Source organism: Budorcas taxicolor, chromosome 5 (assembly GCF_023091745.1).
Source record: "Budorcas taxicolor isolate Tak-1 chromosome 5, Takin1.1, whole genome shotgun sequence".
Classification (NCBI taxonomy): domain Eukaryota; kingdom Metazoa; phylum Chordata; class Mammalia; order Artiodactyla; family Bovidae; genus Budorcas; species Budorcas taxicolor.
The window spans coordinates 72,972,148-72,989,410 of NC_068914.1; the positions used below are offsets into that span (position 1 = coordinate 72,972,148).

Sequence of the window (17,263 nt, forward strand, 5' to 3'; positions counted from 1 at the left end):
GGCATTAAGTAGCTTAAGAATTGGATTTTGGTGGTGTTCTCTGAAGTCCAAAAATATCTATCATATCATGAAATGTATAGTAATACAATGCTCAATAATTACCCATAAGTCCTCTCCCTTCTCTCTCTCTTAACTGCCCAATTTAACAAAGTTAGGTAAAATTAGAGGCTTTTAATCTACCATAGGCTAATTTATCAGCATGACATTATAAATCTAGAATAATTAATTATCAGAACTTGCCACACTCAAATAAGGTGACCTAAAGAGTTTCGTGACTTTTCTTTTTTTACCTAAAATTACATACAACTCTTAAACAAGGTATTTGATCTAAATTCTGAAGTTCAGATGCTAAGAAAAGTTCTTCATGATGTTTTAGAGCAGTGGTCTCCAACCTTCTTGGCACCAGGGACCAGTTTCATGCAAGACAATTTTCCACAGATCGGGGTAGGGGTGGGTTTTAGGATGATTCAAGCATTTTATATTTATTGTGTACTTTATTTCTACTGTTATTACATCAGCTCCACCTCAGATCATCAGGCATCAGGTCCCAGAGTTGGGGACCTATGTTTTAGAATACAAGGCCTGCTGGAGTGACACAGATTTTCCTGCTGCAGTTAAGTTTGCCGAAGGTGACCAGGTTGTCCTGGGTGAGATTTAGAGCAGAGAAGGCACCTTTATATGCAAATAGCACTTCTTCCTAGAGGAAAACAAAGTGGAGTGTGGAGGTGGCCTGAGGATGCAGGGATGGGACTGGAAAATGTAAACCCAAAGGGGAATATGAGAATCAAGTAAGATTAGGAAACCTGGAATTTCTTAGGCTTCTGTGACCCAGCACCAACACTTTACCTGATTCATGATGGAAAACTTCCTCCCTATTCTGTTGTCTGGGAGCCGAAAACCCTTCCTCCTCATACCATCTTCTGATTCCGACTTGAACACCTTCTCAGGATCCCCTTTCTCCTCTCCTTCAGAGAGCTCCTTTTGTTTCCTCTTCTTTCTCCGGTTCCGTCTCTCTTTGGCACTCTTGGAACTCAGTTTAGAGATTTCAGATGAGCTACGGGGAGAGCCTGCCCCTTCTTCACCTTCTTCCTCTATGGCATCTTCTGAGACAGTTCCTGCTGAAGTGGCCATCGCCGCCGCCTAGGAAAGTAAAATTTCACAGCAACAGACCAGATCGGAAGCAATTAACTAGAGCCACACAAAGCTAAGCAAGTGGTGGAGATCACTTCCTTCCTTTCCCAAAGACAGGGGAAAAAGGAGGAAGGAAAACAAGTCTGTCAGAGGACATTGTGGTGGGGGCCTGGTATCTCCATTTCCTAGCTAAATTTGTATGGTGGCACACAGCCGTGCATAATCAGAGCGGAACTTCATGGTGAGAGTTTTGGGACTTTCTCTGTTTAGTATCTCAGACAAGAACTTGGCTGCCACCTTGATACCAAATGATCTTTTTTGGGGCAACTCTGAAAATCAATACTATATATTATGGCCCCAACAATGTAAAAAATACATGTATATTTGGATAAAAATTAAAAAGTAAAGTGTTATCAGTGATAAGAAAACAGACTCTGTATGATTTCAATACCTTTAGACCATGAAGTTTTTGCACTTTGTTTTGTGACCCAGGATACAGTCCCATGTCTCCCAGTTTATAGTCCATGGGAACGTGAATAGAATTTGCATCCTGCTGTTGAGTGAAAATTATATAAACCTTAATTTGGTTGAATTAGTTCATAGTGCTTTCCAGGTCTACTGTATCTTTCTACTTTCTTATCTGTTTGTTCTATTAATTTTTGAAAGTTTGATACTGAAACTCTAACTAAAAATCTTAATTTACCTATTTAAAAATAACTGTAATGTACAGTGGTACTATATGTAACTTTGTTCGGTATTTTCCAAGTCTCCTATAAATATCACCATACTTTCATAATTTTTTCCATAAAAAAGTAAGATGTTAGGGTGTTAGTGGAATCACAAGTTTGTTTTTTAAATTTTACTTCAATACTTTACTTGTATCTTCTTTTCAAGACTTGTTATGAACACAGACAATCTCTGGAGGAGATCCTAATGTTTCCCCCAGCAAAAACACCTATGCTTACATGATGCATTATATAAACTGCTCTGGTCACTTTTTTTTTTCCTCTCTCCAGCTATCACAGCAGTTGTGCACTGAACGGTTGAGAGATTCAACAGAAGATCATATTCACAAACAATTTGGCCATTAAGACAAATGTAACAATTGGACTGACCATCTGCAGTTGTTATTTGGGTTATTTCAATCAGATCAATGACTTCTGTTAGACAGTGTGCCTAGAAAGATCAACTGGAGTGGCAATCAGAGGGGGCCTTAGTCACCACGATCTTGCAGGAAGGACTATGGCAAAGAGTTGATCACCAACCTGTGCCTCTTCCTGTTGCTTCTTAAGCTGCTCTAACATTGCTTTGAACTCGGCCTCTTTCTGCTCTGCCTCCTCCAGTGTTGCCTGATTCTGCTCTTCATAAGCCATGGCCACCACAGCCAGGATCAAGTTCACCAGATAGAAAGAACCCACAAAGATGACCAAGACGAAGAAGATCATGTACGTCTTCCCAGCTGCTCGTAAAGTCTGGAAAGACAAAAACCACTTCTTAAGTTGCTTGCATCAGACGAATCAGGCTGAAAACAACTCATGGGCTGAGGTTCCTCTGCAGAGGCAGTACTGCACTTGGAACAGGACCAGCCTTTCCTGTGCGGAACTTCTGTACTGCAGACACTCAGCATCCCCAGCTGCCAAATGGCCTCCCCTACCCCAGACTCACAGGAAACGTCAGTAGTACCTCCTATTCACTGTGGCAAAAAAAAAAATCCTCTTCCATTCCAAATACTCCTAATACACTCCTTCCATAGAAAAATGCTTCCTTTTTTAAAAGGAAAAATTGCTCTGAGCGAAGAATTACGTTTGACTTTGTCAGCTGGTTTTAAAACAAGTGTGAAGAAATGAAAACAAAGACCTCAGGTAATTTATACACTGGTCTTCAAAGAGCATTTACAGAAATCTCATCTTTGGAATCAGGCCCAACTCATAAGAAGTCCCTATCTTGAGTGACATCCTTCCTTAGCCATTTGCAATAGGATGAGTTTTTAAAGAGAGATATAATGTGAAGGATGTGGGGGTGGGGTAGGGGAGAAAAAGGAAAGAGGATCCTAAGAGTATTCCTCTCACTAGCACCAAACAAACAGACATCAAAGAACAACTGGGTTTTAGGTTATATGCATATACACAGGACCCATTATCACTTAGTTCTCATTTTTATTCTTCTCAACCACAAATACTTCATGGAACTTAGCATCAGTTACAAATATTTCATGGGAATACTAGGCTGTACAACAGAAAAGAAGTATTCTAGGAACTCCTAATAAGAAACTTTCATTGGAAAAAAAAAGTTCACTTAAAGGGTTTCCTTCATGCCTGAGGGGTTCACAATTCTTATTATCAAACTAACTAGCATTATCAAAGGCTGTGAGTCAAATGTATAACAATGGATTATCAGAGAATTTCTAAGTTGGAAGACCCTCAGCAGTCATCTAGACTAACTTCTCCATCACACCCAGCAAAATTAAATGACTTATCCAGAGTCACCAAAGCAGGCCAACAGAATGGCAGTGACCGTTAAAAAAAAAATTGTCACAATGTTCTTGAACAAATACAACTGTGTTATAAATCTCAAAAGGTTGACATATTTAGGCTCCAAGATCCTTGTGGATAAAATCTCTTCTTTATAATGTCTAGCAAAGTGCCTTACACAACACGTTTAAAGAGGCCCTAAGCCCAAACATCCAAAAGGAGAAATACTGAAGATGGTCTGCCGAAATAGCAAGGACAGAGATAGCAGATTCCCAGGCCAGGCAAGAGGCTCTCAAGTCTGTGAGCATCTACAGCTATACATGATGAGCATTAAAGAAACTGGGCCAAAAGCTGGGAGAATTCACTTAATTTTGTAAACCAGCTGACTCTGAGAAATACCACCCAAAGATTCTGTATAATGTCTTCACCAAAGGTCTCTTACACACAACGTCCCCAACCCCACATACTGTAAACTCCACCACCAAAAAACATGGTATTACTTACTAATTGATACAAGTTTTCCCAGTAGTCCTGGGTCATAAGGCGAAATAATGCCAAGAAGGCCCAGCTGAAAGTGTCAAAGCTCGTGTAACCATAGTTGGGGTTCCTTCCTGCCTTCATACATTGGTATCCCTCTGGACATTGCCTGAGGAAAGAAAAGGAAGCACCGGGCTTTTCAGCGTAATCCTACCCGGTCGTCAGCTGGAAGTCATCTCTATGACCTTGCAGATAATAAACAGCCATCTACAGAGGCTATGCCAACAAACAGGAATTTTTAAAAAAGAAGAGGAAAGAAACGAAGTAGCCAGGTGAGTTTTTCAAAAATGACGTCCTGGGGACAGTCTAGGATCAGAATCACCTTAAAAATGCGGATACCTATGTCCTAGACAAGACCTAGGAATAAAAACTCTGCATATGGGATACATGAATTTGCATTTTTAAGGGGCATGTCAGATGACTCTTACCAATGCCAAAATTTGAGAATCACTGTTCTAGATTCATATCAATGTGCAATTCAACCAAATTTAACTCAGCTACTAACCTAAATGACAAATGCCTAGACATTCCTCTTAATCATCTCTATTCTCTTAACACTCACTGTGACAAACTGTATCATACTAGGATTTCAGTGATCTCAGTTATAATAGTTCTTCTGCTTTAAGACTCACCTGATATTTATTCCAATCTAATTTCTAGTATCTATCAATATTTCAGTATAGAAATTGAATGGACTTCTAGTTAATATCACTGAACTATATATGTAAAAATGGTTAAGAGACCAAATTTTATGTTAGGTATATTTTGCCACAATGAAAAAAAGGCGGGGTGGGGGGGAAGATAATACATTGCAACTCTTTTCCCTCCCACATTCTGTCAGGCCTGGCATATTTGCGGTCAACCTTGGGTGCTAACCTATCATGAAAACAGTGCCCGTACTCGATAACTTTTTATATTAAGACAAAATGAGGGGAGTCTACAAGAGACAGGCAAGATATCTGGTGTTATAGACCCTATCCTTAGCCTTTTATATCTTTGATTGATTTAAGACTAATAGCCACCTTCACCTACTAGTGAAATGTCAACTTTGGATGGACAAATATAAAACAGAAAGAAAATCTGAGTCAACCAATTTACTGGACCCACTACACGAGCACAAAGAAAGTGAAAATATTGTTCATTTTTGTGTGACACAATATTTTTTGGGGGAGGAGACTAAAATTAAGTGAGCTGCTTACCCAGCATCAGAACTGTTCCCACAGAGCAAAGGTTCCAGCATACCAGGAACTATGTAGAAATTTGCTAGAAAAGTTTGAAGAGGCAGGAAATGAATAAGGCAGACTTAAGTGAATGAGAGAATAAGGTTACACTGTTCCTAACTAGCCCAGCAGAAACAGTTATTGATTTTAGCTCATATAAATCTTTTCTGACAGCAGTGAAACCTGATAAGAATTCCTTCCCATTAACTATTTTCCTATATATATTTAACAATGAAAAGTGCTGCCATGTGGGCTTTAATGCAACGTTCTTTTCAGACACCCGATTTCTACTTCTATTAATACTTCAGATCTATCTGCCACGTTCTAGTACTCGAATCAAAGGGTCTAAAAGAGAGGTTTCTGAGTCCTTTACCCCTTTATACAACTCTACCCTTCTATCCTTATAACTTCTCTTTACCAAAAATAAACTGATCACTAGTAACCATGTCCTATTTTAAATTAGAAGACCTTTCCCTTTCCTGTTTGTGTCCCTGAAATCCCCTTTGAACACTTTCTTGTGGATACCTACCTGCCTTGATTTCCTCAAGAGTGACTAAGAGGGATACTGCTAACTTTCCTCCCTAGTTTCATACAAGTACAGGTGGCGCTAGTGGTAACGAACCCCTCTGCCAATGCGTCTTTAAGAGACCTGGGTTCCGTCAGAAAGATCAGGAAGATCCCCTGGGGGAGGGTGTGGCAATCCACTCCATTACTCTTGCCCGGAGAATCCCATGGACAGAGGAGCCTGGTGGGCTACGGCCTATAGGATCACAAAGAGTCGGACGTGACTGAAGCGACTTTGCACACATGTACACTACTACACCAAATATTCTTAAGAGTAACACCCAAATGCTCTGGTTCCTGAAATGAACTTGTTAAAACTCCTCAACTGTGATAGGATTAAACAGTTATTTTTTGGAGATTACTCGACTCCCTAGACCAGACTGATTGCTAAGTCTTAGTAATATTAAGAAACCTAAGTGAACGTTGCTCAGTCTTGTCCTACTCTTTGTGACCCTATGGACTGTACACCATTAGGCTCCTCTGTCCATGGAATTCTCCAGGCAAGAATATTGGAGTGGGTAGCCTTTCCGTTCTCCAGGGGATCTTTCCAACCCTGGGATCAATCCCAGGTCTCCTGCATTGTAGGTGGATTCTTTACCATCTGAGCTACCAGGGAAGCCCAAGTATACTCTAGATGTTTAAATATCTCAGGGGAAAAAAAGGATTTTTCATCAAGCTTCTAAGCTCTATTTTCCAAAGCAAAAGTTTAGGGGTACATGTGAGCAAAATATAAAGTTGTACTTATCCTTTTAAAGGGAGAGAAAAGAAAGAAGGGGTGAGAGGGCTGATATCTGCAAGCTTCTGAAGATAATGTGACCTCAAGGAATGGGAGAAAGTTCACAAAGCTCCTCCCAGCAGTCCTGGCCTTTCTTTCTGGCCCAGGCACTTTTGTACAGCCCAGGGGTGGCTCCGTCATTCGCACTGGAGACGGACGTTCTCCCCACTCTTGCAGAGAAAGGGCTACCTACTTTTATTGTTGATGTACTCTTCCCAGTCAAAGCCCTTGGTGCCGTTTTCGAGATAGCTCTCATTGAAGTTGATGGGCCACACCACACACTTGTTGCGCAGGTTCCCCATGAAGAGCTGCAGTCCGATCAAGGCAAAGACGCTCAGGCAAAACACTGTCAGGATCATCACGTCTGACAGCTTCTTCACGGACTGAATCAGGGCGCCCACGATGGTCTTCAGGCCTGAGGGGAGAGAGCCCCCAGAGTGAGAGTCGCCCCACAGCCCTCCCCACCTCCCCCAGCCTCCCCCTCAGCCCTGGCTCCCACTCCTCCCCCCAGCACCACCCTTGAAACATGGCCACTTCATCTTTTATACCACAGGAATAACAATGGCTCAGCAATATTATCACTTTTCCCAGGGGCATCCATTTTTAAGCCAATACTTCTGGAAAAGAAAGTCCCTTCTCCAGTATGTGGCTCTCTTCTTCCTGGAAGTACTTTCTTGTCTCTGACTCAAATAAGTCAAGCTCTTACTTGCCCGGGTGTCTCCATAATTGCTGCTCTCTTTGCCTGGAATGCTTCCTCCATTCTCTTGTCCCTCCTGCCTGTATCCTACTCATCCTCCACTCTCAGCTAAACAGCAACTCCCCCAGAAAGCCTTCTCGGACGTCTCAACTCTTCTCCCTCCCCTACTATTACTATTTTAATAGCACCTATTAGTTTCCTCTGTGGCACTTATCATGGGCATAATTAATTAGGTCTGTCTTGTTCACAGCTGTATTTGTATGGCTTAGCCCACAGCAGGCACTCAGAAAATATTAGCTGAACCAACAAATGGAAAACCAGGAATAGAGGAGGTGTCCAGGTTGGAAAGAGAACTACGGGGAAGTTTCAAAGCCAACAATAAGTGAGAAGGTACCATAAAGTTTCCCAAGAGCTCTGGAAATGCCAATGTATTGAAAAGGTTGCTGCTGCTGTTAAGTCCCTTCAGTCGCGTCCAACTCTGTGCGACCCCATAGACGGCAGCCCACCAGGCTCCGCTGTCCCTGGGATTCTCCAGGCAAGAACACTGGAGTGGGTTGCCATTTCCTTCTCCAATGCATGAAAGTGAAAAGTGAAAGTGAAGTTGCTCAGTCGTGCCCGACTCTAGTGATCCCATGGCCTGCAGCCCACCAGGCTCCTCCATCCGTGGGATTTTCCAGGCAAGAGTACTGGAGTGGGGTGCCATTGCCTTCTCCGATTGAAAAGGTTAATTATTATCAATTCAGTATTTGTGGTTTGTCTTTTCACTAAAAATTACACGTTTTCTGCATCACATATGTCCTGTTCCCTATATGTCCTGACCTTTTTTCTGTCCTAGATTAAAAAAAAACAAACATATAACCCACTCGAATTGGCGGCTTAAAGGCAAGCCACTGTTTCAAATGTAAATCTGCAGGCAGATTTCTTAACTGCACGGGAGAGATCAGTGACGGGAGACAAAGCAAAGTATGGTTGTGGGTTCATGACGTTTGGGTCGAGACTGAGTCTACACGTGGCTCTCCTGGGCATGTCCACACACCAGCGACCTGTAAGACGTGGCCAAGGGGAGCACTGAGGACTCCCGGGTGCCGAAACACCAGGACGGACAGAGGCAGACACAGAGCCTTGACGCACAGGTCTCAAGAGGGGGCTTTCCCTAAGTTACTTCTGAAAGCAAGAATATCCAGTGAAATTCTACAGAAATCCTAATCCTGGCTCTAAAGTATGAGTCTGGGTAGATAATTACTAATCTTAATCAAATTATACCACTTACTTGTGTGACCTGAGCAATATACCTAACCTTTTGGGATCTGTGTTTTCATCCCTAAAATGGGGATACTTATAGTGAAGTATCATAGGGCTGTTGTGAGGCTTAAATAAGTGTGACTAATATAAACCCTTAGCACAGTACCTGGCACACAGTAAATAACTCAAATGTTAACCACTTTTGTTTGAACCTCAGTTTACCTATCTGTAAAAAGGTATTGACAGTACCGATCTCGTTGGCTTGTTGTGAGGCTTGAATAAGGTAATGAATATTAAATCCCAAGTACGCCCCCAGGTACTTATATCTTGTTAGCTGTCACTGTTATTCATATGTTGCCCTCCTCCAAGAGATATGACTGCGATAATATCACTGAGTGGCTAACCTTGTATGATGGTGATCTCATGGGAGGTGTGGACATGACTCTTCTTTTGCTGTATTTTGCAAGTAACCACCTAGAATTGTCAAAGTTAAGCCTGAGAGTGGTAATGGATGCTGTGCTTAGCACAAGACCTGGCACAAAGCAGGCACTTACTACGCGCGTGTGTGTATTTAATTGGAGGATAATCGCTTTACAATGTTGTGGTGGTCTTGGCCATACAACTAATCTATTTTTAAGTTCTTTGTTGGAAGAGTAAATGAATATGAAGTTTTCCTTTATCTTACACAGATATCCTGAAAGACACGGAAGATAAATTAAAGTAAAAAGAGCCAAGAGTTAGACTGTAGAGAGCTGACAGTGTGCAAAGGCCTGTGCTTTCTCACAGAGTGGGCCTCTCCTGGAGGCTGTGGCCACCAAAGGGATCAGGGAGAGCTGGCCTGGGCTCCAGCACATAACGCATTTCAAGCCTGATTCCTTCTGCTCACAGGACTGAGCAGAAAGAGCACAAGGCAGGAATCAGAAAGCAGGAATTCTGGTCCTGGCTCAGCCTCTATGTAAGATGCACTGTGTTTTGGAACAAACTTAAGGTCACCTCCCAGTCTCATTTTCTCATACACCGGACATGGATAAACATAAGACCACCTGGCAGTGGGCAGTGGAGGAGCTAAAAGCCTTTAAAAGTAGGGTAGAGATATTTGTTTGCGATTTGAAGTGGTTGGAGTTTCAATCTTTTATTCCTAAAGTTCTGGGAAACCGTGTATCACTATCAAGCAGTTAGTTAAGAAGGTTTTGGTGGTATAAAATAAGAGGCAGCTATAGAGAAGGAAAAATTGTCCCCGTGTTATGGAACTTATTTCAGTAAGTTGCTAAGGAACAGAGAAGTCCTTCGCTACATTTGGTTGAGTTGAAGCAGGTGTATATTGGGTCAATAACTCAATTCTAGGTCCTTAAAATGACACAGTTATGTTTTCAAAAAGAGTGATTTTTTTTTTTTAAAGAGTAGTTGACAAATCGGAATGGAAAAGAACATAAAAAGAATGTATATATATGTATACCTGAGTCACTTTTGCTTTACATCAGTAATTAACACAACATTGTAATTCAACTCTACATCAATAAAAAATAATAAAAAAAGAGTAGTTAATAGGTTACTGAAGAATGGCTGTAAAGTTTCTTCTCTTGCCTTCTTTATGAAGAGCTCATACAGCAATCTCTCTTGAATGGCTCAATCACCTATCTAAACATTTGATGACGGTTTCAAGCCACTTTTTACTTCTATTTTCATGAACTGAGTTGTTAGCTGTCATCTGTATCAGTAACAAGAGGATAAAACTTTAAAACAGTCAAACCAATGCATCTGTGACATTAATTCACTTTTAAAAACATATAATTTGAGCATAAGTCTAATCTGATTTTCCTTGGCTGGGAACTTTCTGGACAGTTCCAAGCCCCATACAACAGGAAATTCCAGGCAGTGAGCTCAAACCATCTTCTATTCCATAAGGCCAGGCTCCCAGCAGCTTTGTTTGCAGGAAGTGACCTTCTCTTAGAAGTTAGATGTCAGGGTGGACATCTGACCTAAATCTAGATCCTGAATTCCAGGAATTTGGAATGGGGCAAGAGAGAGTCCAGTAGCCTTTCAAGTGGTGGGAATGATAATAAATAAATGTGGGAGCTAGGTGGTAGCCATATTCTATTGTTATATTAGGATATGTCTGAGAAGTAAAGGCAGTATGCCTATACACAGAAAAAGGAAACAGATGCAAGAAGAGAAATATGAAGACAAGGTAGTCCTTGGTGTCTGGGGCTTGCTGGCTCTGTGTTCTGGTCTCACTGGCTTCCAGAAGCCCCCAAACATTCCATGAAGGATGTCCTTGAAGGATGCTTGTATCTTTCTACTTTCAACCAGAGATGTTCAACTAAGACACCAACCCTACATGGAACTCCTTTTCTGGGGATGGACCTGAACACTCACAATCAGCTGGTTCAACATCTGTTCTCCATAAACCAGAGGCCACTGCTGACGAAATCTGTAAACATGAGTCCAGAAGGCTAAAAAATATTTTTCAAGTGTTCTGCTTTGAGGTCTGATCAACAACTTGGCGAAGTTCTTTCAGCTTTCAAGAAGTTTAAAATAAAAACTTAAGTTGGAAATGGTATTCACAGGGCCACAAAGGAACAAATCTTACTTAAACAAAACTGATCACTAAATAACAGAATGGCCATCCAAAAAGTTTATTCTCTAAGATTCTCATCCAGATTGTTAGGAGAAAACCAGAGGGAGGCAGAGGAAGAAGAAAGGTGATTAGCTTGATGTCTGTAGTGAAGGTAAGCACACAATGACTCAGCAACATTCAATGTAAACAGTCGCTGTATTCACTCAGGCATCAGCCAAGACTCGTCTTCCTTCCATAAGAGTTGATAACTGCAAACGACCATATCTGCAGACATCAAGGCCAATTTAAGGAGAGGACGCCCTCAATGCTTTTCTTAAGCTTAACCTTCATAGTCTGGCTAGCAGTGGCTGCCACATACTAGTTAATGCAGCCAAGCAAAAGTGCTACCCCTGCAACCAGCAACACAGGCCACAAAAGGTAAGAAGTTGCTGGCAGAATTCTTGACCCAATGCATGAAGGACTGGAGAATACCACTGCTCTGGCTTTAAGGATAAGCTGTCTACTTCCTCTGCTGGTTCACAATACCACATACCAGAGCAAGCAAGAAAACCGACTATCCAAAACAGGGCAGAATGCTCCTTCATGTGACTCCTACACAACAGAGTGTGCAACAGAAGCCACAGGGGGCAAGCTGGACAGTGAGAACTCTTGGAAAAGGCTAACATTAACTAGCACTGGGATGTGTCTGAGCAGAAACAGTTAATATATTTACTACAGAACAAGGAAAGGCAGCTGGACCTAGTGTACAGAAAGGTCAGCTACCACACAGGAAGTGGGACACTTAAAGAACTCTGAGAAGCAAGGGAAGCTGCTACCACAGAATTTTATTCCACCCTATGTCCAAAGGCACCTCTGAAACTCCTGTCTCATTTCCTGATGCCCAGCGATCCCTTGAATAAATGAACAAAGCCTGCTTACGTGCTGAATCCAGAGAAATCAGCTGTGCATACTGGGATCAAGATTTTCCACCAGGCTGATGCCAGATTATAAATAGTCAATTTATCTCTCCTGGTTTGTGACTCAGGTTGAGAAATCTTACGGGTTTGAAGCCACATGAGCTATGCCTCCTACAAAATGAACATCGGAACAGGCCTCAACAGCCGTTAGCATGCAGCCCTCACAATAGTGAAGGAATGGCTCCTCAGTCCCACAGTCTGGCTCGTCCAGACAAGTCCTGGGGTACAGTTGCGCCCAGTCAGCTTCTCTGCTGCAGATTCTGTCCTCCCAATGATAGCTATTAGAGGTTCTTTAGATCAAGAGTAACGTGCGAGAGACTTGGGGGCCCTAGATTTCTTTACTCAAGACCAGATAGATTCATATCACACAGTCTGACCACAATGAAACTAGCGCCCAGTGGTGGGGCAGGGAGATGCCATGAACCCTTGGTGTTCCGCTCAGGACGATGGCGGTACACTTCAGCTGTCTACCCGGAGAAACAATGTGGAAAAAGGAGAAACATAAAAAAGCTACTGGATTGATAACCAGAGTATTTTAAAAGAAACAACGAGTCCCAATGCAGTCTTAAAATGCATTCTATCCCCCTTCACTATGCAGTAGAAATTGCTACATTCATAATGGGGACATTTTAAAAAAATGCTTTCTTTGCGAATACTGGGGTGGGAGGGAGAAGGACCTCTCATTTCCCCTGCTTTGTATCTGATACCACAGGTAAAGAGACAGAGAAGGTAAAAGAAATGAAAGCAGAGAAACATCAAACCCAAGAGAAAAATAATCTAGAAATTCTAGCTCTAAAGAGAGCAAAATGGCGAACAGAAGGAGTGCTTTCAGAAGCCATTTCAATGATGATGGAAATGAAAATGGACCAACAGCGAGGCCCTCCCAACCAGTTTTATTTACGCCAGTTAAGTGCTATTCTCTAAGGAAACTCCAAGACAGCTGCTTTAAGATGTCCACCCTATCTTAGGGGCATGTCAGTCCCGTGGCACGTGGCCAAAGCACACAGAGGATGAAACTTCTGACAGTCACTCAGAAGTTCCTTTTTGTACCCAGATAAATACAAAGTAAAAACAAAGGTTTAAGACATACAGCTTTCTATACAGAATACTTCAATGTCAAGTTGAATCTGGCAAGTTCCAGACCAAAAGAAAAATTTAAAGGGTCTTTTCCTGTAACTGATCCCTTTAGCACAGTTTGCGTGGCACCATTCTTCAAGTCGAGTCCTCTGAAGCAAAGGGAAATCATGAATGATAGGTATCCAAGTCTTGAGTTAGCAAATAAAGAGGATCAGAATGCGAGTTTAATCTTTTCTAAGCCACAAGAAGGGTCTACACTGAAGCATCCTGTATAAAAGGCTGGACTCTCCAATCTTCAGGAAGTCCTGGCTGCCGTGACACACCCAGACCATCTACCAACATCAGCCCAGGTGAGCAGGGTAAGTGCTCTAGGAGAGGAAAACGCTCAGAAAGGGAGTTGAGAACTCCGCGAGATCTTACAGGCCCCTGTCAGTTCTGCGGTAGATCTCCCTTCTGTTTTTGGCAGCTTCGGCAAAAGCCTACATACAGTCAAAGTGGGAGCAGGAGTAGGCAAAGAAAGTAACAATTCCACTGAAGTGGCCTATGAGAAAACTTGGTACGCAAAGCAGTGGCTTTTATTCAGAGGGAGCTATGGCCCTACTCTGTGACAGCAGAGTCAAAATGACTCAGATTTCCAATCAAGAGATGGCTCAGGTCCACTGACTCAGACTGGTATTCCCACCGCAGAAGGAGACCTGGTAACAGGCAGGTAGGCACAGGGCAACAGCTCTCCACAAGTAGAATCAAGAGTAAAAGAACTTGGGATAAAAGTCACACTTTAAGAATTGACAATATCATTGACTTTATTATCCCTTAAAGTTATTGTCAAAAACCTCCCAAAGCCAGCTCAACTAGGAGGTGCTTCTAGAAATAGGAATCCAATACTTTATTTTAAACTGTGAAGTTGGTATCTAAATCTTCACACAAACTCTTTCTTTGGGTGTAGGTTTCTTCTTTTTTAATTGCTACTGCTAAAATCATTTAGAGAGGGCTATTACAGGCCAGGCACTGTGTTTATAGATATATATTTATAATACAGAGTGTAAAACTAGACATTAATATATACCTATAAAACTAGAACATTAAGGATAATAACGTGACATCAGTCAGAGTTATCTTGCAGAAATGCTGTGGTCAGAAGTTAATCACACAGCAGAGACAGAGGCTAAGAGCTGGAGCAGAGATAGCATCTGCTGCCCTAGTTAGTGAGGAGAGCACAGCTTTCCAATTTAGTTCTGGAAGAGAAGTTTTGAGATCACAAGAACATAAAGGGACAGATGCCTTGTGGAGTACACTGGGGGAAGTGAGCAGAAAACTCGGCATCATATTTAAAAGAGGCCAGAGGAGGAAAGAGACCAAAGGAAATGACAGTGAAGACTTAGTGGCATAGATGTCTTACAAACAGGAAAAAAAAAGTCAAGGACTGCTTAAAGGTTAGGCTGCCATCAACAAGCTTCATAAAGGTGCCTAGAGACGGAGCTGGATTTTCTGTTAAATGGATTTATTAATAAAATGGCTAAGAACTAAACTTTGATAAGTCTCGGTTATAGTTTTTTGCCAATAAGAATATACTCTAGGGGACTTCCCTGATGATCCAGTGCTTGGGACTTTGCCTTCCCGTGTGTGGGGTGTGAGTTCGATCCCTGGTCGAGGAGCTAAGATCATACATGCCTGGCTGCCAAAAAAACCAACCCATAAAACAGAGGCAACACTGGAACAAACACAATAAAGACCTTGAAGATGGTTCATATGAAAAAAAATCTTAAAAAAAAAAAGAAAGAATATACTCCACTGACATCTAGCCTCTGGTTGACAAGAAGTAAGCTACCATTGCTAAAACTAAAGTAATCCATTCTCAACAGGGCCGTACTTTACGGGCCCACTTCATGGCCCAAGTCTGTAAATGGAGAAACTGAGATTAACCTCCCTGAGGTTTTCAGTCAGCAGAATCCTACCTCTGTACTTCCCTCTCTCTGCATTTGCTATCTAGACAACGCTGAAAAGGAGAAAACAGGAGTATTTTTGGTGCAGCCACAAGAAGAGCCATGCGATGCCTGGAACAGGATGCCTCTGTTCTTCATGTTTGTTTCCACGAAACTGCAGTGGAAAGCCTGGCCTCTTGGGAGTCTTCCTTCCCTAAAAACTCCCGAATACAACCGAAGTCCAACCAGCGACAACACAGTCTAGACTTCTGCCATGTTTCTGCCATGTTAGCTAGTCTACTAACTAAAATATCTTTCCTTCCAGATTTCAAGACTGGTCTTCTGAAAAACAGTTATTACTGGGCAGCAAGGATTTGAATTAAATTAATAGATCTCAACCTTGGGGTGGGGGGCATCAATGGGCTTTGCTGGGAAGGCGGAGCCTGTGAAATTTCACCTGGTTCTCAAAAGGATACAAAACCTTCAAAAGGTTAAGAACCATTCTCAATCAGAATCAAGAAAGAGGCAAAAAATGTAAAGACTGTCAATCAACTACCTCTCAACTAGCCCGATTACTTTTTTTTTCCTTGTAAAGTTTCTGTACATGTTTGTTTGCCCATGTGCTTAGATGTATCTTATCTTACCTTTGACTTTTTTTTTTTAATGGCACCCAAATAAGCTTTCATTGGGATTTATGTCTGAGAATGGTCTCTGAATATATATGTAATAGATATCTACTGGTTCTTATTCTAGTGAATTAGACAGTAACAGTATGTGATATACAGTGATTATTAAAGTTCAGGTCACTAACACCAAGGCTCTTAAATTTGTCTGGAACACTGGACTAGTCAATGGGGTAAGGGCTCCTCTGTGATTAAATAATTCCATTAACACAGTAACAGTACAAGTGCAATTCTTTGAATAACATCCCATCAGCAAACCATGCGACAGGAAGCCTAGAAATCACAAGCAATGGAATGATGGTGAATGTTAAAATTACTGTAATTCCACGAGGCCAGGAACCAAACGATTCATATTCAAACAGACAGCTAGCTCCGTGACAATTTTTTCAGGTATCTTAAGATCCAAGTGACTCTTAAGCACGTGCTTTTTCAGAGCATGGATGGAATGGGGGTTGCATGCCTGGCAAGCACTGTCAGAGCAACTTTGGCTTAAGGACCAAAGAGCCATTCCAGAGAACATCTCCTGGGAAAAGCATGCGAAATGCAAGGCCATCTCAGCTGTGCTGACGCTGCTTCAGGATGTGGTGGACAGAGCCAATGGAGGAGAGAAGAGGAGATGAGGCAAAGTCAGTCTGGTGTTTAAATTTTCTCACCTGGAATTACAGAGATAGTTTTCAAAGCTCGGAGAACCCTGAATGTTCTCAGCGCTGAGACATTGCCCAGGTCCACAAACTCTGTCACATATCTGTAGTAAGGGAGGTCACGCACAGACACAAATGACAAACACGGACACAAACACAAACACCAAAGGAAAAAAAACGAAACCACAACAAAACAAAAAGTACAATACGTCACGTCAGGGCCCTAACCCAACACCTAACACCAACCCCGGGCCATCTTACCTGGGATTACCGAAATAGTTTTCAAAGCCCTCAGAACCCTGAAAGTGCGCAGAGCTGAAACATTGCCTAGGTTTACAAACTCTGTTATATACCTGCAGAATCAAACCAAAGTTAACTTGTAATGGTACCACTGGGCGAGGGTTTGAGAATAGGGGTAAGAAAGGGTCTTATAAGTAAGATATGATTTCATTTTTTTCCTTGAAAAAGAAAAGTTTCAAATACAAGCATTTAAGGAACACATTTTATTTTTTTTCAGTTGGGCAAGGAGAAATCCAAAGTGTATTTGAAAGAAGTGATACCACCAGAAGGCTCCTGGGGCTTTCTCACGCAGCATCACGATGTGCAGATCCCAATCAGAATGACTACTCTTAGTCCATTCTCTTTTTCCAGTTAAAAGGAAGGCCAGGAGGTATTCAAAGGCTTATGTCTCCAAGTTTTGTGAACAATTTCTTAGGAAAAGGAGACAGATTTCTGCAGCAGGAGCCCCATATAAATAAATCTACATTAA

General features: G+C 41.9%; 1 protein-coding gene across 1 annotated transcript in view; it reads right to left on the reverse strand.

The window, feature by feature from the left end:
• Positions 1–17,263, reverse strand: part of SCN8A (sodium voltage-gated channel alpha subunit 8) — a 122,893-nt gene that overhangs the window by 72,087 nt on the left and 33,543 nt on the right. The window contains exons 5-10 of the mRNA XM_052640752.1: positions 16,507–16,598; positions 6,892–7,113; positions 5,339–5,402; positions 4,107–4,248; positions 2,397–2,603; positions 847–1,140 (exon numbers count right to left, since the gene is read on the reverse strand). Coding sequence (XP_052496712.1) covers positions 847–1,140; positions 2,397–2,603; positions 4,107–4,248; positions 5,339–5,402; positions 6,892–7,113; positions 16,507–16,598 — 1,021 coding nt within the window. The remainder of the gene's footprint in view (positions 1–846; positions 1,141–2,396; positions 2,604–4,106; positions 4,249–5,338; positions 5,403–6,891; positions 7,114–16,506; positions 16,599–17,263) is intronic.